The following is a 25,527-nucleotide window of genomic DNA, read 5'->3' on the forward strand; positions in this document are numbered from 1 at the left end:
GCCTGCGCCTTTGCCCTTCCCCAGCCATGGTGGGTCACGCACTCCATGCTGTTGTGATTCGCTGATCCCTGACCCCAGCCACGTGCAGCTGCTGCGGTGCCTGTCTCTCACCCAGAAGTCATCAGGTCCCCTTCCTGGTCCCATAGCTGACACCCCCCAGGTGCTTTTACCCTCGAGATGCACAGGAGTGCTCACACCCAGAGTCAACCACGACTCCTGTGGTCCCATAGCCACACCCTGCCCGAGCTGCCCTTAGGGACCCACTCGCTCCCTTGCTCCCAGGCCCCATCACCTGCTGCCCAGCTGGTGCGGCTGCTCTTTGCTGGTGTTCATGCATGTGTGCGCACATTGTTGGCACCACAGATGCTCCCCGCACTCACATGGAGGAAAGTTGGTTGGACGTGTAGTTTAAGAAGGTGATAGGACAGACTAGGATGAGCAGGTGTAGGGCATGGCCAGAGTTGTGTACTGCCTGGTCTCTGCTCACCTGCAATAGACCCTTTTACTCCCTTAAGCCTCTATTGCCCACACGTGTTCCTCCCCAAACCTCCTGAATCTCTCCCTTTTCCCACTTTGGGTTCCTCCCCTAAACATCCCATAATAAACCCTGTGCTATCCCCAAATGCTCTTTCCTTGCATCCCATGATGTGTTCCATACCCCTAGGGAGCCAGACTCCCAGCCTGTGCTCGCAAGGTGTTCCAGAGGACTCTGGATGACGTAGATGAGGCCACCTGGACCATGGGGCTGATGGTTCTCCTGGGACAGCTCTGGGAGGGGCCCAGGGGTGTGTGTCTGTGATTTCGGTCCCCCCACCTGCTCTTGTACCGCTTTGTCCTGCTAGATTTTTGGACATTGGCCTTTGAGGCGCTGGTGCTTCTCTTCTGATGGGCCTGAGAGTAGCTGGGTCAGTTTATCAATCAAATTACTCCACTTGCCATTGTTTCTTTGTGCCTCTTTTGTGCCTGTGGCTGATCTTACTGCGTCACCTAACGGCCTGGGCTTCCCGCTGCCTTCAGCAGCCAACTCTCAGACTCTGGTCTCTCTGGGCTCTGTCCCAGGCTACACCAAAACCTAGCCCCCAGACCTCTTTGCCTGTGTACCAGCAAATCCAGCGCAATGTTTGCTGCCGACTACATGCTAAGGTACGTGTCCCTCCCCAGCATGCTGGACTCTCCCTTTGCTGGCACTGGCCTCCACACCCCCTGTGTGCAGTAGAAAGAGCCCATGCACCTGGGAAAACAGCTAGAAAATAAGATCACTGTGGTGATCCATTATTATTATTATTATTTATTTTTTCCTCCCACCCACAACTGGCCCCTTTTATGCCCATTTCCCATGCTCATTCCTCCCTCCTCAGTCCCTCCCTTCTCCCAAACAGCCCACAGGACTGCGTGCCCCAGGATCCCACAGCAGGGGTGTCTCCCGCCCATGCACCCATGTGGACATTGGGCAGCCCTGGGTCCCTCTGTCCTTCTGGGGGGCCCTGTGGCAACGGGGCTGGGGGCTTCTGCTGGCTCCAAAGAGGTCACCAGGACCCCTCCCTGGCATGGCTCCTTGGCATTCTGGAGATGACTTGTTGACACATAACCTGCCAGCTGGTCTTAGCAAAACTCCTGATTCTGCTCTTTAAACAGCTTCAGTAGGTTAATGAAAATACCTGTGGATATAAGGGCCCTCAATAAGCCACATGACATACCACAGAGCATTTTGATTAAAAACTAGCATGATGGAACATCAATAGAGCGCACAGTGAATGGTCTAAACCCAGCTACACCTCAATACAATTTACTAATGTGACATCACCACTAACCAGAGTCATTTTAGGGAGCTGCCACTGCAGAGACAGGTGTTAACTCCTGTACTAAAAACTTTAATGACTAGGAAGAAAGTTTAAAACCAAACCCTCTTGAGGCTGATGCCTCACAGCAGGAATGAAACTGGAGGCACATGACAATTCAATGTTTTTAACTCCACTGAGCGGAACTGCCTCTGGATTCAGTTTCCCAGGGCACTGCAGCTCTGGGCACTCCATCCAGGGTTGGGATTTACCTGTCTGCACAAGGCTCTACAGCATTGCTACCATCTGTGTTCTAAAAAAGATGTGTGGAAACTAGAGGGACTTCAGAAATAACAAATGCTTTTAGGACCAGATGAAATAATTCTGCTCGTTCCTGTGACAATTCAGGCTGTTTATACAGAATTTGGGGGCAGCTTGGCCAGCACATTCACAGCAGGGAGGAAACAGCAGGTACTGAGCTGTCCCTTAGCTGGAATGATCCTGAGACAAACCCATCTGGCAGCAAACGAAAGATGCCCTGAGAAGAAACCCACTTCTGCAAAGTTAAAAATCCTCTCCTTGGGTGCTTTACTCAGGCAGCACCATTCTAGGGGAACATGTCAGCTCATCTGGAGTTTCTGAGCACAGAAACAGCCTGAGCAGCAAGTTGGACGGCGGCGCCTATGGGTGTTTGTAACTCTGAACTCCCAAGCCTGAGCAGGGCTGCAGGAGCCCAGCCTGGATGATCCAGCGGCCAAAACATTTCGGGTCTGGACACACGATCACTGGAAAGCCACTAGACAGAGGGGCATATCAGGGCCATGAGGGAAGGGGCTCAAAGATGACATGAGATGCACCCATCCTGGCTGGTGAGGCATGGGCTGACTGAACTGCAGAAGCCGAGACAACAGTCCAGGACTAGGAGGGTGGACTTCGTTTTCAAAGAGGGAAGGCTTGCAGTGCGAGGCGTTGCCAAGGGAGCTCCCCCATGACACAGGAACGCCAGAGCAGCTGGAGTTAGAGATGAACTGGCTGGCAAACCTCACCTGCGCTTCCCTGTGCTCCCACACCATGCCAGGTGGAAGGTGAAGGGGCACAGCAGCAGGGAGTAGCAGCTGACCTTTCCATCAGTGGTTTATAGCCCAGGGACTTTGCTCCTGTGGGAGCAACGGCAGTACCGACACACGCTGTACAAGCTTTACACCATCCGGCACACCAGGCTGGAGCCGCTTCTTTGTTGCACCTTGAAGAGCACGCAGCTAGACGGGGTGCAGCATGCTGCGGGCAGGTTTGGTCAGGAGGGTGACTGGTACCCCTGTACCTCAGCAGACACAAACTGTCTCCAGAGCCTTGTCTCCTGCTCCGTGTGCCACAGACTGACCTCAGTTGGGCCACCTTAGGGTGGGTAACAGAAAGGCAGCAGGCCCAAGCACTGCAGCAGGGGCTGGCGCTCTGCTACCACACAGCAGAAGCCAGCTGCTTCTTGCGAGCTGCAGACACATCCCCTACGGTGCCTCTAAGATGCCAGAGACATTGTCCTCCCCATCCCACCTTCCTCTCTCCCCACCTCCAGGAAAGAACCAAGGACCAAAAGTACAGCTACGTTTTGTGGGCTTTTAGTTTGAAAAAAGTATTGATTGAAAGTGTACAACAGAACAAAGTGTGGCAGCAGCACCACAGCCAGATTGTTTCACAAATAAAAACAGAAAGGGCCTTAAATAATTGGGTACAGATTAAAAAAATCTCAACAGTGAAAAAGTTCTTCCCTCCGAACAGAAATTCACAGGCACAGAAATGGTAACAACCACATGGAGGCAATGGGGGGAAATCCTTCTTCTAACCACAGGGCTCTGTGCTCACAGGCTGCCAGCTGTGGCCAGCTCCTGCGCTGTGGCTGGTGGCTGCTCCCGCGTGCAGCTCTGCCCTTGGCTCCCTCTTTGGAATGGTTACAGATGAACAGTGCGACATGCCCTTGCTAACCAGACCCGCCCCCCCACCCCCCAACCAGGACACGAACAAACAAGGCCTCTGCTAAGGCTAAAAAAAGGACAAGACTTTGGAGTCTTGAGTTCAGCATGTTTAAGAAACGAGTCTGGTGAGTGCACAGCAAAGTCCCTGTGCGAGGCCTGCTATTCCAGCTTGGCCTTCTTGTTGTTATCCCCGCCATTCTCTTCTGCTGGTGCTGCCACATCCTCCAGTTTCCGCTTCCCACTTTCAGCAGGTGGGTGTGTATTACGGGGTTTGAAACTGATAATAATGCAGGTCATGTTATCACAGCCGGTGCCATCCCCTGAGGTGTCTGGAGCCAAACACTGATCCAGCAGCTGCAGAGGGACAGGACAGGACAGGTTAGCGGAAAGCACAGACAGCACTGTGAATCACCTGAGACACCAGGCCCATTCTAGCAAACGAGAGCAGCTTAGGGGCTGCCAGGCCAGAACAGTGCGGGCTGGGGTCAAATGCTGTTTGCCACCAGACAAGGGACAGAACAGCCTCAGCAGCTCTGGTTTTCTGGAAGTGGACAGAAACTTCTTTGGTTTGACAGCAACCTAGAAGTCAGAAACACTGGCCAGGGTGCCACAGGAACTGGGTCCCAATTCAGAGGCATCTCTGCTCCTGTTCCAACCAGTGTTGCAGGCCATACGCTCCCAGATACCCCAAGTGCTGAACAAACCAGTCTGATGGAGAGGGAGGGCAGAGTCAGGCACCAAGCTGGGATGCAGAAACACTGTGGGCTGAAGGGATACCGAAGCTCTGGACCTTACCTCTTCTACAATGGAGGAGAGTGGCCTCAGGACTCCATTCTCATCCTTTTGAGTGATCTTGGACTGGATGAAATCCACCACTTCCTGGCTGCTCATCACATTCCTGCAGAGAGCGAAGAGCTCAGAAGGGCTAGCGAAGGGAGCAGTCATGCCATAGTGTCTGACTAGCACCCAGGGCCATTGGGTGTTCCTGAGGCCCAGCTCCAGAGAAAGATCAGTGTAGTGATGCCCGAGAGGCACAACAGTTCCCTCACTACTCACCAGATTCCATCACAGGCAATGACCATGAAGTCGTGGTCATCATTTATTGTCAGCACTTTGATGTCAGGGAAGGCAGAGATCATCTGTTCTTCTGGAGGCAGATTCCTGTTCCGCTTGTAGAAGTGATCACCTGTAGCAGAGAAGAGGATCACTTTTTCTGTGGTTGGGCCCTGGCAATGCTGCCTACTCCTGAAGAGTGAGAAACACTACTGCCGAAAGGGCAACCTCAGCAGAATTGAAGCCAGTGCTCCCACAACCAGAGCAGATCAGGCTGTGGGCACATCAGAGAGAGAAATCTGCCACATGTTCCAGGTATTAGCTTTGGCAAGCCCAACATGCTGTTACCATACAATGGGAAAGAGGCGCTTTTGCCAGTTCAGCCTTCCTGGGCCAATGCCAGGCCAACAGCACACACTGTCTGACAACACCAGCTGAGACCCTGCAGCTGTGCTCATGAAATGAGTGTGTCTAGGAGCAGAATTTGCAACTCACCCCAGCACTAGCTTGGCTTTGCTCATTTTCCAGAAGCTCAGGCTGTCCTGGGCCAGTTATTTCAGTGCAATGTCCACAGCACACTGTTGGGTTCAGGTCTTCCCAAACCTTCAGTAGCCAAAGCTCACTTGAGAAAACCGATCCTCAGCTGTGACTACCAGGCTTGCCTGGAGTTACCTCCTAGGAAGGGATTTCTAGGGCCACCGCAAAATAGTAGGTGGAAATGTTGGTGCCTACCTAGATAAACAAACTCCTCGTTTCTGTCCTAAACGTATTTTTATCTCTTCACCCTAGGATAATTTCAATAGTCTTGGTCCTTCTGCACAAGTACTCTCCACTCACACCCATAGCTGCTTCTCTGTGTATTTTCCAGTACATTCTCAGTGTTATTCACTACCCTTTCCCTAATGCCTCCCAGTATCTATCTCATCCGCTCAAACTATAGCCATCGACTGGGCCAAGACCTTGTTTGGCTACTAATAGATGTGCCCAGCCTCCCGAGCCATTAACCCCAACACTGTTCATAAGAGACCAAGAGATGAGTACAAACACCATCCACGTGCTGCCTAAAGCACTGCAGCAAGTGAGGGTGGAGTTTGTGCAATTAAAAGGCAAGGCTGGCTCAGGAACAAATGAGCTCAAACTGGTATAAAATTAGGTCTCCAGGAAGCAACATACCAAGATCCTCCAGCACCCTGCTAACAGAAAAAAAACCTGTTCAAAAGTCAACAGTCTGGTTATGAGACAGTTTGTATGAGGTGGTTTCTGACAACCCAGCTGCTGGCACAATAGCCTTGGAGGCTTCACACACTCTGTCCTGCGCTGGAGCCTGGTAGGTGCTAGGTGTTGCTTTCTATCAACATCTGCCAGTTTCATGGCTATTTTCTCTAACTAGACTCAAATCTTACCACATCAAATATTGAATACGTTCTACTCATCATCCGGTAAAAAACTGTTTTAAACTTATCAGCTGGCAAGTGCTGGAAGCACAGATGTTCTAAGCACAGTACTCTGAGGCCAAGCAAGCCAACATTCACCCCCGTCTTACTCACCGATTGCTCTGGAGAGGTTGAGACCACCGTTCACTCTTCCATCCATGGTGACCTTGCCGCCAGCGTTCTTTATCCTGGCCAGCTCCACCTCATCCTCCGGTTTGTGGTCATATGACATGTCGACAGCTTTGCCACCTTCTGACACCACGCAGCGAGAGTCTCCAGCATTAGCCACAATCAGCTGCTTGCCCCGGATAAGCGCCACAACAGCAGTTGTCCCACTGTCAGAGCCAGGCTGCAAGAGACAAATGATTTTGCTGAGACTCCTTTCTCTTGCTCCGTATCAGGTCAATAAATGAACGATGGTCCCAGCCGTGTCCCAAACCCTGACATGCTGTGTCTTACCCCTTCTTCCCATAGGCACACACAGAACAATGGAGAAAAGACTGAGAGAAGCATGAAACACAGCAGGAGTGGGTTCAATGAGAGGCATGGTCAAGCAATACCTCCGCTCCAGCCTCACAAACCGCCAGTGGTTCAGGGTTCTCCAGTGTTCGGTATATCTCACTATATACCCTCAGCTCGAACATGTTGATTCCAGCTCAAAGCAGAAGCCTCACTGCAAGCCAGGACATCTCTCTGAAGAGAGAAGGTTGGCACCTTTGAAGCTGTAGTCCCCTTTTCCTGATGCCCTGGGTCCCTGGCCCACCTGCCAGCACTGCCACGGGCTGAGGGGCCACTGACTTGGCCCGGCAGAGAGCAATGCTCTACCCAGGAGCAGCAGTGCCAGCAGAGCTGACCTACTCCTGTCCTGTACTCTCCTTCCATGCCAACCTCCACAGTGGATTCTATGCACAGCAAACCCAGCAGCCAGGTCAGCCTCTTCTGATCCCAGCCTGCTGCCCAGACCCATGCCTTGTTCCTCAGCTTTTTGCATAAAGTCAGGCTGTCAGCAGCTGTGTTCAGCCTCAGGAGAACAAAAGGGATGTTTTATCCCCATCTGAATGGAAATAACTCCTTGCTGAGTGCCCCCCAAGTGCCCTTGGCTCCACACTACACTGCAGAACACAAGAACAGGGTGTGCACCTCCTCTTTCCCCTCCATGCCTGGTAACAACATTTCCTCCTCTTCATCCTCATCCTCCTCTGCTTCTTCAGTGTCATCTTCATCATCTTCATTCTCTGCCTCTTCACTACTGTAACCATCCTCATCTTCACTGCATTCCTACAAGAAACGAGAGATACCACCAGGAGTCACACAGGACGCCCTCAGTGCCCTCCCCAGACAGCTGGTCCCTCCATTCTGGGGACAGATGACAAGTTTGCCCCAGAAGAGTGAGATGACCTGGTACGTTTCCCCCACACCTGATGTCTACAATCAGAGCAGCTAGTTTCAGCTACCACAGTGAATGAAGGGATGGTGCATGCAGCAAGACGGCTATCCATTACGGCCACTGCACAAATGGGGGTATGTTTCTGTCAGGGTTGTCAAAACAATCCCCAACACTCCCATGAGATGGTCTTCAAAGTATCAGCCTGAAAAAACCTACTCCTAGGACACACCTAGGATGAGCCAGAGGCTCATAGCTCAAGTACCACAGTAAGCAATGCATTCTGCCCAGCCAGAAGGCCACTCTGTCCCAGTGCTGTTTCCTACCTCACTGTCTTCCTCCTCTTCCTCAACCTCATCTGACTCATCCTCACTGTCCTCAAAAAATTTGGATTTGGTTGTGCGCTGGGGCTTTCCCGTAGAGGAGCAGGAGGGCCCTGCCTCCCCAGTAGAAGAGGTGACGGCCTCGTCACCTTTGCCTAGTTCAGGCTTCTGCAGAGCAGGGCTGTTGCCTCCAGCGCTGGCTTTGTCTGAGGTGGAGGAAATACCCGTGATTTCTTCATCTGGCTTCCCATTCTTCCTCTCCTTGTGGTCGGTAAGCTCCCCTGGGTCAGCCTCTCCATTCATATTTGACTCCCCATCATGCTGCTTGCCTGTCCCCTCTGCAGCGTTCTCCCCAGCTGGAGCTAAAGACTTGTTTTTGAGGTTCTTGGTGCAGTTTTGTCCGTAGCGTGTGAGAAGCTCCTCAATGGTCATTGTGGCTTCTTCATGCAGAAGAGCAGCTTCCTCATTATCCACTAAAAACGGAAAGGGGGAGGGGGGTGAGGACAAAGAGGGTCAGAAAGCAGGATACATCACCACAGCAGCAGCTGTGTAGCACACACTGGGTTCAGCAGTGAGCTGCCCTGCCTGGATGCTGCTATTGCAGACAGGTTTCAGCAATGCTCAACAGGTTGATCCCCAGCAGGCGCAGGCAAATGCAGCCAGGCCCGTGCCATCCCACAGCTTCCAAGTGCTGCAGATGAACAATATACAAATCGCAGGGCAACGGCTTCTAACCACAGCCAAAGCACGCAGTCTGCAAGTTACCCTCGTGACTCCAGCCTCCGATGCTATCTGGCTGACTGGTAGGCAGCACAGAGCATTTAAATTAGATGTAAGATTGGAGGGTAAAGAGCCCCGTATTTCTTGGGTGCAGCTCATCTGAAGCTGCGGGGGAAGCAGGCAGACCACTTTCATGTGCAGATTTGTTTATTAATACTACAACCAGGAACAAGAAGTTTTTGTTATAGCAGTTGCTCCATGGGCCTTAAGCACCACAGGGATCCCAACCAGCTGTAATCTAGACACTTACAAACAGATGATAGAATAGCTTTAGGCAATGAATGCAGCACCTCCTCCCAAGCAGGACACTAGACAGAAAATAGGATGACTTTCCCTAAATTATGAGCCAGTGACCACTGCTTCCCTATTGACATCCCCCTGGTTATAATTTTCCTTGTTATTTAATCCCAAAAGGAAAAGGAACACCCATATCCTAAACACTCCTCAAAATACAGAACATAAAAGAAAAAAACCCAACAACCAAGCAAACAAAACCTCTACTGTCAGCTGGAGAATGAGGGCCAACAAATTTAGCGTTTTCAGACCAATACATAGTGTTCAAGGTGACTGTATCACTTTGCATCTGCTTCAAGGCTAGTTACAAGATATTCAGCTGAGAGCAGCATCGGACTCTACCCTGGCATTTACATTCTAACTGGGTTCATGGTCTGGCAACTACTTGCTGGTGAAAATGAACACTTGTTTCTTTGTTGAGAACCACTGAAGAGATCAGAATCTGCTTCAATCCTATCTGCAGCTGGTGTCTGTCACCAGCTTGGAACATCATATTGTTCCACTTTCACAACTTAGCCCGCCTCACACCTCAGAGATTTCTGACACATCCCAGAACTCTGCAACCCATGGAGAAAGCTCTACAGAAAACTGACAGAATTGTTAGTTATTCATAGGATTAAGCTACCAAATGAATCAGAATTTGCCTAGCATCTGCCCGAAGCAATAAAGAGTGCTGAGGGGTGGCAGTTCAACTCCAGCTGAAATTTAACTGAGAAATTTGCACAGAAAACCTTCTGCTAAAGGAGACCTGACCCAACTGCTCTCAGTCCCTGTCCTGGAGCTGCACTTGTTTATTCAGTGGCATCTGACTTACCATCATCTTCGTCAGCAACTTTCTCCTTCTCATCTTCATCATCTTGGGGCCGTCCTGCCATCTGAGAGAGCTCTTTAATCACCTCCTCAGTAGTGAGCTTGGCATCTATGGCTAAGAAAGCATCTTCCAGGGCCTGTGCATGAACACAGACATGAGGGTGTGCACACTTTCAACTTCATTACAGAATGCCTGTGTGTCATGCTGTGCAATCAAGTCTCTCCTACAACACACACCATACAGAACCACAGAATGGCTGAGGCTGGCAGGGACCTCTGGGGTCCACCTGACCTAACACCCCGGTGCAGCAGGGACATGCTGAGCTGTCTGCCCAGGCCCATGTCCAGACAGCTTCTGAACAGCTCCAAGGATGTACGCTCCCTGGGCAACCTGCACCTGTGCTTGGTCACTCTTGCACTGAAAAGTGTTTCCTGATGTTTAGAGAGACCCTCCTGGCACCCATTTAGGGTCCGTCACCTCCGGTCCTGGCACTGGGCACCGCTGGCAGAGCTGCCTGCGTCCCCTCGGCACCCTCCCGCAGGTGTTTATGGACACGGATCCAACCCCCTGAGCCTGCCCTGCGCCAGGCTGAGCAGTCCCAGCTCCCGCAGCCTTGCCCCAGAGCAGAGGGGCTCCAGTCCCACAGCATCTTGGTGGCCCCTCACTGGACCCTCTCCAGCCTGGCCATGCCCCTCTCGGGCTGGGAAGCCCAGCACTGAGCCAGCGCTCCTGGGGTGGCCTCTCCAGGGCTGGGCAGAGGGCAAGGATCATCACCTCCCCCAGCTGGCAATGCTTTGCCTAAGGCAGCCCAGGACACCGTTCGCCGCCTTTGCAGCAAGGGCACGTTGCTGCTTCACGGTCAACTTGGTGTCCACCAGGACCCCGGAGCCGTTTCTGCCGAGCCGCTTTCCCGCTGGGCTGCCCCAGCACATCCTGGTGCTACGGGACTGTTCCTCCCGGGCACAGGACTTTGCACGTCCCCTTGCTGAACCTCACAAGGTTCCTGCCAGCCCGTTTCTCCAGCCTGTCCAGGTCCCCCTGGCGTGCAGCTGCTCTCCCGGCTCGGTGTCACCCACAGACTTGCCGAGGGTACGCTCGGCCCCATCCTCCAGATCGTTAATGAAGACGTTAAAGAGGACCGGACCCAGTATTGCCCCGTGGGACACACTGGTTGTTACTGGCCTCCAACCAGACTTTGTGCCACTGATCATCAACCCCCTGGCTGGGCCTGCCTGCTCATGCAGCCCATGCTTCCACAGCTTCCCTAGGAGGAGCTTGTGGGACACTGAGTCACAAGCCTTGTTGGAGTCCATGGGGGGCCTGGGGACAGGATAGCAATCAAAGCCACTGCGGAATGGCTCAGCATGAAGACTCCTCGACTCAGCAGACAGGCTCATTGCAGTCAGCAAGCACAGCCAGCTTGGGATCAGCAAAGCACAATACTTGGGCATTTCAGCCTAGAGCAAGAGCCACAAACTGATTCAAGTCTGTGTTGTAGACTATCCTCAGCCTAGATGTAAACAGAGTTTCTGGAGGGACTGCCTTCCCCTCACCCACACAGCTACAGATCCCAGCTCCAGCCCACAGGACACCTGATGTCAGATCATGCATTAATACTACAAGGGAAAATTACATCAGAAGGACCACTTGGTGGAAGGAAGACATGAACTAACCTCCCACCTCTGACAAAAGCTACCACTGCCCCCTAAAAAACAACCTACCAAAACCAGTGTCCTGGTTTCGGCTGGGATGGAGTTAACTTTCTTCTTAGTAGTAGGTGCAGTGCTGTGTTTTGGATTTGGTGTGAGAACAATGTTGATAGCACACTGATGGTTTTAGTTGTTGCTGGGTGATGTTTATACTAAATCAAGGACTTTTCGATTCCTTGGGCCCTGCCAGTGAGAGGGCTGGAGGGGCAGGGAAAACTGGGAGGGGACACAGCCAGGACAGGTGACCCAAGCTAGTCAAAGAGGTATTCCACACCATATGACATCATGCTGGGTATATAAACTGGGGGAAGAAGAAGGAAGGGCGGGACATTTGGCATTACGGCGCTTGTCTTCGTGAGTAACCGTTACGCGTGATGGAGCCCTGCTTCCCTGGGGATGGCCGAGCACCTGCCTGCCCGTGGGAAGTGGGGAATGAATTCCCTGCTTTGCTTTGCTTGTGTGCGCAGCTTTTGCTTTACCTATTAAATTGTTCTTATCTCAACCCTTGAGTTTTACATTCCCTTCCAATCCTCCTCCCCATCCCTCTGGGTGAGGGGTAGTGAGCAAGCGGCAGAGTGGTGCTGGGTTGCTGCCCGGGGTTAAACCACGACAACCAGTCAAAGAACCAGCTCACACATGTGACTGGAATGAGTCTGAAAATTAAAAAAAAAAAAAAAGAAAAAAAAAGAAAGCTAAGCTGGAAAACAGAAGGTTTATCTTTGAAAAAACAATGAATACCTGGTGTACACTCCTAGAAACAAGGAAGGGAAATTAAAATAGAAGACATGGCAGACAGACCTTAGAGGGACAGGGCCCTGCACATAAGTACTAGGTACCTAAACACAGGTTTTCCTCTGCATTGGTGCTTACTTGTTTCAGGGCAGAGCTAGATTCTTACCTTTTGCAATTTGCCTTCCTTATAGGCCTTCTGGTCTTTGATTATCTCAGGAAGATACTTGGCACAGTAAAGGGCAACTTCTTCTCCTGAAAGAGAGCAGAAGTCATTTAAAGAGGCTGGTCCTCCCAGAAGCAAAATGCATCTTGAGCAACTGAATTCCTGAGGCAAATCTTGGGACACAAACCAGAACTACTCCAGGCATGGAAAAGTCACGCAGCAACAGACTGCTGGGGATTGCACTCACACCCCTCAGGAGGCTGCATCTCCAGAACAGCAGGATTTGCTGACGATCCCTGGCAAACCTCAATGAGCTCTTGCCCATTACGTTTGGCCAATGCTATAAGCTTCCTGAAAGGGAGTTTAGGCCCACTTTGGCACTTAGGCTGTTTAGGCCCATCCTACCTAGAAAGCTCAATTTTCTCATGTAAGCACAGGGATAAACAAGCAGAGAAAAAGGGAAGCTTTTGGTTAATGTAAACTCTTTCTCAGAGCATTACCAACACATGACGAGCAGCACAAAAAACTTTATGTACTCGAGCATATGTTCTAGACCAACGAGAAGACAATGCCACAGCCTTGAAATAAGCCCTTTGGGAAGACGGGTGTCCTGATCGGCAGAGCAGTCACCTTGGCACAGGATGGGGTGTGTGAGTGCACAGCATGAGTAAATGGTGGCCAGAACACCAGGCTGCCAAGAGCATAGAGGGTAACTTGGATTGATGGTCAACAAGTCAAACCAAGAGCTGAAAGATTTGTCAAAGCCACAAACACCCCAGCAGCTCAGTAATTAATACTGTCAAGTATGCAACTGTGCAGAGGAGACATTTTGTGTGATCATGACGGTGCTATTAGAGAGGAAGATTAAACAGAGTGAGGGATTGTGAATTTCTGTAGTTCAGCTCAGCAAGAGGGACCAGAAAGAACAGTGCAACTTGTAAGAGATCAGTCTGGTAATTTAGGTTTTTATGTGAGAGGCAAAGAACAAAGTAGGACATAGGAACCTGGCTCGCAAGTCACAAGAAAGAAAAACTAGAGCTAGAAACAAACTAAATGACAGTCACAGAAGGGTGGCAGGGAGAGGAGCAGGGCAGATTGCAAGCAGGTGGAAGGGTCCAGCCACAGGGCCCAAGAAGATGCTTAAGATTGTGTTGGATGAGCCATTCTCTACCACAGGGCAAAGAAGGAGTAGTATGACTGAGCTGAACATAGCGCTCAGAGCCTCTCTGCACACTGCCAGCTTTCCTATGGCTATAGGTAAGGTGAGAGAGTGCTCCTTCCCTCCCGGAGGGTGAGTACAGAAGGCTACAGAAAGACGGTTTTTACAGCAGAGCTAGCTAGAGAAGGCCAGTTTTTACAGAAGAGCTGTAACAGCCACTCAGTCTCTTGATCTCCCTGCTAGCACATCCCAGCTTCCCCCCCTTTCTTCCAGCCAAAGAGAGGCTGTGCAGGCAGGTGGCCATGATGAGTAGTAACACACACAGGAGCAAAGCTCTGCGAAGCTACAGGGAGCAGGGGAATTGAGGGGAACGTATGAGAAGGGTGAGAAGTAGCTAGCCATCAGCTTAGCAAAGGGAGAGGTAGAGGGAACATAGCAGGAAGCAAAGAGGCAGTTAAGATTTGAGAGAAAGAAAGAAACAGCAGACAAGGGACTTTCCCAAATGTGCCTGCAGAAAAGGGATCAAGTGGCCATTGACAAAGAACAGAAACCTTGCAAAATGGTCGTTGTTGAAATAGCGCTGCAAAAAGTTCAATACAAAGAGACTGAGCTCTATTCTGACCGTGCTCTCAAAAATGCAGAATGGGAGGAAGAGTGGGTGAAAAACAAAAAAAGAAGATCACAGAAAAATAAGTGACCCAAGAGAGAAATAGGAGTGACTCCAGCATTTTAATGAGAACTTAAAAGTGAATACCAAGGTGACCTGACAACCACAGACCTGTCAGAAGAATAAAAAACTGGCCAGACCTTACAGGATCTCAAATGAAAAAGACGGACAATTAATGTCCATTGACATGGGATTATGGAACCAGATCTTGCCAATCCAACTCAACATCTACTTTTAAAGATAACCAGGATTATGGCTGATTTAGGTAGGGTCTATAATGTGTATGTATATAATACATAACTTAAATATACACATATGTATATAAGACAGCACTTTGCTTAAAAAGTTAAACTTTCAAGCCAGCACATGCAGAATAGGTTAAGGAACTGCTAGCTCCCAGTTGTGAGATTAAACTGAACAAATCAAATGGGAAGATGTGTTTATATGCAGTTTTGATGGACTGGCTTCCAGATGATACTGTAACGTTTTTATCAGAGAGCCAAAATGAAGCAAAATTTCTGAGTAAACTATAGACAGAGTAGTGAATAATGACAATGACAGGTCTTCCAAGTCACTTGATGAGCTGGGGGAAGTGAGCACAGGCTGCTCAAAGAGGTATGGCCTCCAAGGAGAACGTGCATAGTTTTGGACCATGGCAGGAAACCAGCCAGCGGCTCCAGATGCTCTGCAAGATGGTCCTAGAAGAGGCCAGGAGCATGCTACATGTTTCCTTTCATTTAGGCTGCTTTTAAAGCATAAATTAGCAGGCCATAGAACAGTAGCACTTGCAGAGACAGGGATTGAGTGGATCAGCCTGGCCCAAAGGTGGCTGGGGCAGTTTGCTGCGGGGACACAAGGCTCTGCCATGGGTAGACCTGTTCCAGGACTTGGCCGGCACCTTGGCTGAGAGCTAGATGTGATAGTGATGTACTCCCACATAAAGGCTTGACCAGCAAGCAAGGTGGTACACTGAGCATGCCTCAGCAGTCCAAGGAGGAGAAAAACTAGGAAAACTGCAGGAAAATCTAATCCCAAATCAGGAACTAAAGGACAGGAAACAGGCCCCATGGGCTGCCAACATGACTGCTGGTCATCGCAGGGAGCAGCTGCAATCTCCTCCGGTTTCTCTTCCAACTTGCAATCATTCCTGCCTGCTCAATCTGCACCAGCATGATGGTGCTGACATCTGCCACGCATCTCATTTTGACACTCTCTGGGGCACTGAACTGCATCATCCAGAGTGACAGACATGCAGGTGGGTCACCTGCACACAAGCCATGCTGTGCCCTGCAGCGCTTCAGAGGCTTCGACAATGGTCTTACCCAAACGCTAAGCAGGAATGGGGTGGGTAAAAGCCTGCATCGCTTGTACCACTTAATTATTCTGGAGGAAGACAACCAGCCACAGCTGCCTGCTGAAGACCAGAAAGGGAGAAGAGAGTGACTGAAGGGCACCCTCATCCCTGCCCAGCAGGGTCTGCAGATGAGGCAGCAGCTCTGTGCAATCTGTGCTACTGGAAGCAGCTGACAGATCTAATAATACCAGAGTGGACACCTGATCACCCACCAGATGGAAAAGATGACTGAACATCGCAATCTTTCTGCCACAACTAGGGATGGGGGATTTTCTTCATAGCAACAAGTAGCTTGATCTAAGAAAGCCACCAACAGCTTTGCAGCCCTGGCCCTGGTACGTACCCTGTAAGCAAGGAGGGCATGGGGCTGGAGCACAGCCTGCAGGAAGATGCTTTCCACAAGGCTGGCAGCAGTGTGCAAAGCAACGCAATAAAGATCTTGCTCTGTCGCCACCGAGCAGGAAGACAGCCCCAGTATGAAAAGCTTTAACAGTTAAACCATTTCTTTGAAACAGGGACACTGAGATTCAATAGCAATCCGGGAACATCCAACATGCCTGACTGTGCCTACCCAAAGACAAACTACTGCAAGAGAATTCATAGGTCCCATACTGGTTTTGGCTGGGAAAGAGTTAATTTTCTTCACAGTAGCTGGTATGGAGTTGTGCTGAAAACAGCACTGGTAATTCAGGGATAGTTTTGTAAGTGCCAAGCAGCGCTTATGCAGAGCCAAGGCCTTTTCTGCTCCTCACCCCACCCCACCAGTGAGCAGGCTGGGGGCACGGGGGCAGCTGGGACAGGACACAAGCTGGGACAGCTGACCCCAACTGACCCAAGGGATATTCCATGCCATATGACATCATACTCAGCATATAAAGCTGGGGGAAGGAGGAGGAGGAAGATGTTTGCAGTGATTGTGTTTGTCTCCTCAAGTAACCGTTACACACGATGGAGCCCCGCTTTCCTGGGAATGGCTGAGCCCCCACCTGCTATGGGAAGCGGTGAATGAACTTTTTTTGCTTTGCTTGTGCACGCAGCTGTTGCTTTATTTATTAAACCGTCTTTATCTCAACCCACAAGTTTTCTCACTTTTACCCTTCTGATTCTCTCCCCCATCCCACGGGGGAGAACGAGCAAGCAGCTGCATGGGGCTGAGTTGCCGGCTGGGGTTAAACTATGACAGTGCCACAGAAGGAAAGAAAGCTTTGCTGCTTCCCATGCAGCTCCAGCACAGATGTCACAACAGACATTTCTACTGCAAACTGATGAAGCTTCACACAGGAACCTTTCGTCAGTCTCCTAGAATCCTCTCCCCATCGGCTGCAGCTCACCCTCAAAGCAGGCCACCCTCTATGCGCACAGCTGGTCGTGGCAGTACCCCATCTCCCTTGCTCAGAGGATACCAGGCCTTGGTACCTATGGGTGTGAAATGCCTTCAGGGGCAGAACACTTAGAAAAAATAATTACTCACCTAGAACCATAACACATAACCAACAACAAATCCAGGATCAACTCTGCCACATCTCCAGTGTGCAACCCACTGTAAAACTGAGTCTCAAAGTCTCTATGAATTATTTTATTAATGTTTTTTTTAGAGGAGCAGCATCCAGCTAAGTAATGCCAAAGCCTCAGCTGCACTTTCTGCTTAATGTGACACAGATGCAGTAGTAGGAAGGTCTTCAGGAGGCTAAAGTAAAATACATAATGTGTAGCACTGATTTCAGTGAAAAATACGTGGAGGATTCTCCAGAGTGCGTACTTTTACGTTCCTACAGAATTATAACAAGAGATCACTTCTGTTTGCAAAAAAGCGTGTGGAGCATTCAGGATACCTGAATGACCATGCAGAAAGGTGGAAGCATACATGGGAAAGTTCAGGTCTGAGAGTATATTTCTGCATGGCTGGATGCCACTGCCAAAAAATACATCTGATTCAGTTTTAGAAGCAGGAGTCACATTCAGATTAAATATGGAACAAAGTCAATTTATCTTGGCGCTTCAGGCAAGGCTGGCTCCAGACTACCTCAGACCCAGCTGGAATCTTACTGCAGTATTTCTCTATCTCCAGGAGCACAGGCTTGAATATGACATGTGAAGACTAGAACTGGCAGCAGCTTCAGGGCAGAAACCTAGGGAAGAAAAAGGCCTCCAGAGATACAGGTTCCTAGATCAAATCTTTTTCAGGGCATGTACATGCACAAACTCATCCTATCTCATCTTCACAAGGCTGAAAGTAGATCCCACTCCAAGATTTGATCTGTATTTAGACACATAAACACCATATGAACATAAAATAAAGAAAGCTTAAGAGTCAAGTAACAAACTAGTTAACAACAAGTATCACAGAATCCCTATGGATTGGAGTACTATGCCAAAACAGGAAAAGAAAAAAATTAAACTCAGAGTATTAACTCCCACCCCGAGACAATGACAGAGAGGCAGAATGTTAAGGTAGATCAGAAGGCAAGACGACTGTTGTGGTTTCAGCAATATCTAAAGCCAGCTAGATGGCTTTCACCTCTGCAAACTGACTCCATCCACCTTTTCCTTTGGCAGTTTCTGTGACAGCGCATAGGACTCTACACAGCAGCTTTCCACCTTCAATGCTTTCCCACAACATGGCAGGATCCATCTGTGAACAGGGCATATTGCTCTTCATTTCCTGGTAATTTATTATACAGAGGGACCTCTTCAGCATGAGTCCCCTCCTCTGGCAACACTCTGAAGTTTCAGCCCTCTGGCCAGTCCATGATCACTTCCAGGACTCCCGGACAGTCAGTGCTTCCCATTTGAGCTGCTGTGTGATCAGTGTGACCTGCTGATGCCTAGATATGCAGAGGGGACGTCCCCTTTGAACATCCAGCCCAGCATAGGCAATCAAGGTGCCAAAAAGAGCTATGCTTCAGTACCAACTACTTCTGAAGCAGCACCAATTCCTTCATATGCTGCTGTTTCTTTTTTCAGTTGGAGTGTGATGGGCTTCAGATCCCCTATACCCCCAGCTCCAAAACCCTACGGTGAACCTTGAGTCTCTCCAGGCACTTTCTGCCAGACGCTCTGGCAGGTGGGGCTGTTATCCCTGGCAGAAGTATAAAGCATGTATTTTTTTTTGCCGTGCCCAGACTGGCCCAAATGCTACTGCATGAACTATCTCCTGTTTAATTTGTTCAAAGGCTTGCTGCTGCTCAGGGCCCTATTCAAAGTTGTTGTTCTTCCAAGTCATTTGATAGAGAGGGCTTAGAATCAGACTATAACCTGGAATATGCATTCTCCAAAAACCCACGACACCTAAGAACATTTGTGTTTCTTTTTTGTTAGTTGGTGGAGACACAGCCATTATTTTATTGAACACATCCATTGGGATATCATGACACCATCTTGCCATTTTATTCCTAAGAACTGGATTTCCTGTGCAGCTCCTTTGACCTTTGTTTCATAGCAAAAACCAGCTTTCAAAAGAATCTGGATTATTATCCCGTTCTGAAACACTTCCTCTGCTGTGTTGCCCCACACAAAGATGGCATCAGTGTCTTGGAGGTGTTTTCCAGAGCTTCACCTCGTTCCACTGCAGTCTGTATCAGTCCATAGCAGATGGCAGGGCTATTTCCACCCTGGGGCAGTTGATTCCAGGTGTACTGGACACCCCTCCAAGTGAAAATGAACTGTGGCCTGCGCTCTGCTGCCAAAGGGGTTGAGAAAAACGTGCTGGTGCTATCAGTTGCTGCGTACTGTTTGGCAGCCTTTGACTCCAGTTCATACTTGGAGTCTGAGGTTGGTATGGCAGTGCTCAGTGGCAGCATGACTTTGTTCAGCCTTGACAGTCCGCTGTTACCTTCCACTCGCCATGAGATTTTTGCACTGGCCTTATGAGACTATTAAAGGGTGAAAGCGCTTACTGACCACTCCTTGACTCTCCAGTCGCCAGATCAGCTTATGTATGGGAACCAGGGAGTCTCGATTGGTGTGATATTGTTGCTGGTGCACTGTCATGGTAACAATTGGCACCTGCAGCAAAGCCCACCACAGATGGGTCCTCTGAGAGACCAGGCAAACTAGACAGCTGTTTAATCTTTGCCATACTCAAGACAGCTATACCGAAACCCCATTGGTACCCTTTTTGGGTCTTTGAAGTACCCTCTTCCTGAGGTAGTCTATGACAAGTATACATGGAGCCTCCAGACCAGTCACAACAGGATGCTTTTGCCACTTGCTCCCAGTTCGGCTTACCTCAGCCTCCAACACAGGCAGTTCTTTGGATCCTCCTGTCATTCCAGAAATACAGAGGGATTCTGACCCTTCGTAATCTCATGGTACTAGAGCACACTGTGCACCAGTGTCCGCTACAGCTTTATACCTCCCTGGGGCCGATATGCCAGGTCACTGAATCCACAGGGCCCAGAAAAAGCAGTTGTCCCTTTTCCTCCATGTGGCCAAAGGCAAGGTCCCTCTAGTCCTGACTGGAATCTTCATTACTTGATTTTTATTACTGCAAAACAGAAGTCCCTTCACCAGGGTCAAAAGTACAACCAGCCCTTCTGCTCTGCCCAGCAGATATCAGAGCAGTAATTTTTCTGGATAGATGCTTTTCAGCTGTTGTTTTCCCTTGCAGCTCCTGTACCTGAGCTTCTAGTCTCCAGGTTCACTGTCCCACTTCCTTATGTCCTCCCTTGGTCATGCAGGAAGAACCATGGGGGTTGCACATGATGTGTGCCACTGGTACTCTCTCCCCTGAACAGAAAAAGGCTGACTCTTTATTAAGATATTAATAAAGATAATTAATTTTTCATTAATTAAGAGGTTAATAGCTGAGGCCTTGGTTGGAACACATGAGGAAGACCTACCCTTCTCTGCTTACTCAGACATTTTTTGGGTCAGTCTGTCCACAGCTGAGACACAGGCCCACATAGAGCAAGTGAGATTATCTTTGTATTCTTGGAATTGCCTGGCCAGGCCATCTATCCTTGGTGCCTCCCTATCTGCCCAGCTTGTTATTGCCAGGGTGTGGGCATATATTGTCAGTTCATTTCATACAAACTTTTGTCACACGGACTGCATGCACTGGATTTCACCCCGGTCTCTGGATGCCTAATTGTCACCCAGGTTGCTATAGATCATCTCCAACACTGCTTGTTCCCTCAGACACTGGATACCTCCCTCAATGTTGGTCCATCTGCTTTGGGAATTTGCAAGTTCTTCCTTGAAGGGACACCTGTCCTTATGCTTGACAAGAGTCACCACCAAAGACTGAGGACTCCTGCCCTTTTTCTAATCCCTTTGTCAATAGCCTTATCCTTAGCAAGGGATCCCAGCTACTGGGCTTCCTTACCCTTTAATTCCCAACTGCTGATCCCACTGTCCCAGCATCAGAGTAATCAGTTGAGAATTAGCTCACCTGGTTAATGGCTAAAATCTTTTCACATATGTTGCAGCTCACTTAGGGATAGGGATCAGGTGGTTTCTGTCTCATTTACGATTTCAGCCTCTTCCTCCTCCTGTTCTTGACTGCTGTGCTGCAGAACACCTGTTCTGCCTCTTTCTCCTCCTCCTTCTTAGAAGCTTCCTCATCTCTTACTAAAACATACTGACTTCCACTTCCATTGTTTCTTTTTAGTTATATGGGCAACTGATATAATGTCTGGTTTAGCCATAATGTCTGTTGGTGTGCTTTCCCTCTCTTCTTCCTGAGGGTGCTGCATAATATTGAGCAGTGTTTGGCAGGTGCTGGCCAGGGCCCAGCACAGTGTGGCAAGTTGTGCCTCTTTGGAATAGCCACAGCCATTTTTTTTCCCCCTCAAACATTCTATCACTTCATCAGGATCCTGTAGTTGTTCAGGAATGAAGTTCCAGACCACTGGACGCCAGATGTTCTTTAGATACCTGCTCATATTCTCCCATATGCTATGCCACCCATGACAATACTCTTGCGGAGCCTGGGTCATATTCCTAAATTGCTTGTTAACCTTAGACAAAACCAAAGCAATATTCCTAAGAAATACAAATAGATGTATTTTAACTACCCAAGGATATTCAAGATACTGAGAAGTTATTGTAACAAGGGAGAAAACATCACAGAAGGAGGTAGTGAAGGTGCCATTCTGTACTACTTCCACAAAAAATCCTCTCGGAGGAAGAAGTGTAATTGTTAATTGTCTCTGTGAGATGGTACCCACAGTACAGTAATGGCTTCAGTACAGAGCCCAAACACCAGCTCAAGGTCAGTGCTTTAATAACAAATCTCCCAGGCAAAGCATAACTAATCACTACAAAGCACAGCAAGCTGCAAAGCCAACATCAATCTTTAACGTATATGGAGGAAAAAAAAAAAAAAAAAAAAAAGAAAAAGGAGACCATGGCATAGATCAGATAAAGTAATACCAAGAACATAAATCAATACTGTGACCTGCAACTGTTTTAACAGATAAAACCCATTCTAATATGCTCTGCTCAATCTGTTATTACCTCAAACCCTTCAGGCCCCATGTTGGGCACTACAAAAAGGACTGTTGTGGTTTAACCCCAGCCAGCAGCTAAGCACCATGCAACTGCTTGCTCACTCCCCCCAGCAGGATGAGGGGAAGAGAACTGGAAGGGTTAAAGTGAGAAAACTTGTGGGTTGGGATAAGAACAGTTTAATAATTGAAATAAAAATAGCAACAACAATAATAATATTAACAAAATTGTCACAAAAAGGAAAGTAACAGAGATAAACAAAACCCAAGACAGACAAGCACTGCAAATGAAAAGAATTGCTCACCACCAATGGACTGATGCCCAGTCAGAGCAGCAGCACCCCTCTGCCAACATTCCCCTCCAGTTTTCTTGCTGAGCATGATGCCATATGGCATGGAATATCCCTTGGGTCAACTGGGGTCCCAACTTGTGTCCCCCCCTCCCAACTTCTGGTTCACCCCCAGCCTGCTCACTGGCAGGTAGGGTGAGGCGCAGAAAAGGCCTTGGCTCTGTGTAAGTGCTGCTCGGCACTAACGAAAACATCCCTGAATTACCAACACTTTTCAGCACAACTCCAAAGCACAGCCCCATACCAGCTACTGTGAAGAAAATTAACTCAACCCCGGCCAAAACCAGCACTATGACCAAGAACAAGGCAAGAGAAATCCATTGCTCTGCATATAAACTGGGAAAAAATTACAACAGGGCTTGGCTTGCTGTATTCAAATGAAAACCCTGGTAGGAGCAAAAAGAAAACCTCACTATGATAATGTTGACCTCCAAAAAGGAGGAACTATGTGTCAATGAAGACACTTACCAAAAGGAAATAATAATAAAAAAAAGAGCTAAAAGGATAAAGCATGTGTAGATAGATACGGAGCCTGATAAGAAACACCATACTGGAGGTGCACAGTACCCATATATCATTCTCCAAGCTTTGAGGATAGGGATGCCAGGGCAAGTAAAAAACAAACTGGAGAAAGCAAAAAACCAGCAGCATCATTTAAAAACTGGAAGTCTCGTCCACAGGGGGAAAATACAAAAGAAAAACTGATGAGTGAAATGTAAAGGTAAATAGGAAACCCCCCCCCCAACCATAAGAAAAAAACCCCCAACAACAACACCGCCCCTGCTTTTTCAATTAACACAATAATAAAATATTTTGCCAACCTGTCTGGAGCAGGAAGCTTACTGGATTGTTTAAGGCTGACAGATGAGCAAGGTATAAAAGAAAAGCTAAATTAATTTTTTGCAGTGTCAGCTAATACAGCTTGGACAGGTTCCCACTCTAAAACCTTCTTTTACATGGGACAGAACTGCAATAATTTCAAACTGAAGAACTAGTGCATCAATAAAATCATACAAAAGTAGGGATGAGCAAAAGTTGTTCTTCAGAGTCAGGTTCAACCATATCACTATACTTCCTGATAAGGTTTGACTAGGAAGAGCTGCAGAGATTCAGCCACTGCAAGTCTAAAACACAAGACAGAAAACAAGTTTTAGAAAACCATGCCAGTGCTTTGCCATTCTGATTAATGCCTAATCCCTAATGTCTATCTTGAATCTCTCCTACTGTACTAAAAAACCCGCAAACAACATACTGCTTCATGTCCTACACTAACAGCAATGTTGTAAGTGTTCAAAGTCTTCCTAAAACCCAACACATGAAATAGTTTCTCAGCTAACAGGGAGGTCTAGCACACCGATCTTGAAGAAGATCGGTTTGATATTATTCATTCTTGACCAGTTTTTGCTAGATGCTACTTATCTTTATATGTGCTAGATGCTTACAAATGGTTTCTGAGCTTCTGCAAAAAATAACATTAAGTTGTAGTTGCTAAATCCCTAGATGTTTTTTCCTTTGTCCTTCCCCTGCCTTTCAGAACCAACCCATTATCCCAGTGTTCTCAAAAGATAATTTTCAGGATATCAGCAGTTGCTCCATCCAGGTCTCTGCACACTCCAAGATGAAGTTCAGGTGGAAAATATTTTCAAAACATTAAATACAAATGCTTCACACTGAGATGACATCTTTTGAAGAGCTACTTGTCATCTACGTACTCAGCCTGACCATTTTAATAAGGACTATTGCAAAAAAAGGTCTTAAACTCTTACTTACAAATTGGCAGAATTAGGTAACTCAGTTCCAAAGGAAAGCGAGCAGTTATGAACTGTGGTATGTAACCTTCCACTTGAATCTGCTCCATTATCAGCAAAATGAAAGACATACATACCATACCAAAAAAAGAATTAATGTAAGAGCTGGAGAGTGGTGGAAACTGGGTTCACAACACTACGTACCAGCATATCCAGTATGTGAGTACAGAAAACAGTAGAAATGGTAATAAATAGAATAAGCAGATATACGGATACATATAGGATGGGCAGGGGTTAACTATACAGCAGAGAATGTAACGAACTGGTAAATGTTCTTTCAAAGAGTCAACGAGCAGGAGAGAACAGGCAGTTTAGTTGATCTACTTCATATAGATTTGCAAAACGCTTTCCTATAAATCATCAAATGTTTCAAATACTAAGCTGCCATGGGAAAAGAAGTAAGGTTTGATAGAAGCAGACAGCTCTCAAAATGGAGGAGGGCCACTGGCAGAGTCCCTTAAGACTTATGTGGTTCAACATCTACATAAATAATTTGGAAGAGAGGTCAGTAAGAAGTGATGATCAAATTCAGGATGATCAAAAGTAAAATAATTTGCAAAATTTAACAGTAGGATCTTGCGCTTTTACATGATATTGGCAGATAAAACTCCTCACTGACAAAGACAAGAAAAAACCATAAAAGACAACCAACCTCCAAACATACATTGGATGGACTCAAACTCATCTATTACTACTTAAGGAAAGATCTGGAGGAAACTGAGGACAGAGTTCTGAAAATGTCATCTTACAGTTTATTTGTATCAAAACATCCAACATGCTGTTAGGAAAGGAACTGTGAACAAAGCAGAAAACACTTAACGTCATGATAAATTCACAGTATATCTGTAACTTGAAAGGTACAGGCAGTTCTAGTCAGCCTAACTAAAAGCATGTTGCAGAGCTAGACCATGCCCAAAAAATAAAGGACAAATATAATCACAGCTGTGGTACAATGTTTGGAATCTGTGGCTCTGTCCAGCATCAGTAGCCTAGTAAGTTCCGCGGCTCAGGCATTTCATCACCTGTGTTAAAATTTATTAGAATTACTAGAATGATCCATGGCATAAGCTAGTTAGCACTCTCGTAATCTCTGGACACAGTTCAGCATGTAGTTGGAACCAGGAACCAAGAGCTAGTTTGAATGCAGCCACACTAGGCTAAATGTTAAGACAGCTTAACAGCATCAGTGTGGCCAGACTGTGCCAATTGACCTCAGGGCCAGAAAATGGTGCTGCTGTTATTTAATAGTACAGCTGTGTACAACCAGAGAAAAGTCTAGGAGTCTTCTGACTGGAAGAAATTATCAGGCA

General features: G+C 48.1%; 1 protein-coding gene across 2 annotated transcripts in view; it reads right to left on the reverse strand.

Annotated features, from left to right (window-relative positions):
- Positions 1-3,378: 3,378 nt before the first annotated feature.
- PPM1G (protein phosphatase, Mg2+/Mn2+ dependent 1G) overlaps positions 3,379-25,527 on the reverse strand; it is a 28,312-nt gene continuing 6,163 nt past the window's right edge. For both annotated transcript variants that reach the window (XM_037392030.1, XM_037392031.1), the window contains exons 3-10: positions 12,434-12,519; positions 9,830-9,962; positions 7,945-8,414; positions 7,375-7,512; positions 6,349-6,583; positions 4,805-4,934; positions 4,544-4,646; positions 3,379-4,102 (exon numbers count right to left, since the gene is read on the reverse strand). In XM_037392030.1, coding sequence (XP_037247927.1) covers positions 3,908-4,102; positions 4,544-4,646; positions 4,805-4,934; positions 6,349-6,583; positions 7,375-7,512; positions 7,945-8,414; positions 9,830-9,962; positions 12,434-12,519 — 1,490 coding nt within the window. In that variant the 3' untranslated portion in view covers positions 3,379-3,907. The remainder of the gene's footprint in view (positions 4,103-4,543; positions 4,647-4,804; positions 4,935-6,348; positions 6,584-7,374; positions 7,513-7,944; positions 8,415-9,829; positions 9,963-12,433; positions 12,520-25,527) is intronic.

Source organism: Falco rusticolus, chromosome 6 (assembly GCF_015220075.1).
Source record: "Falco rusticolus isolate bFalRus1 chromosome 6, bFalRus1.pri, whole genome shotgun sequence".
NCBI lineage: Eukaryota > Metazoa > Chordata > Aves > Falconiformes > Falconidae > Falco > Falco rusticolus.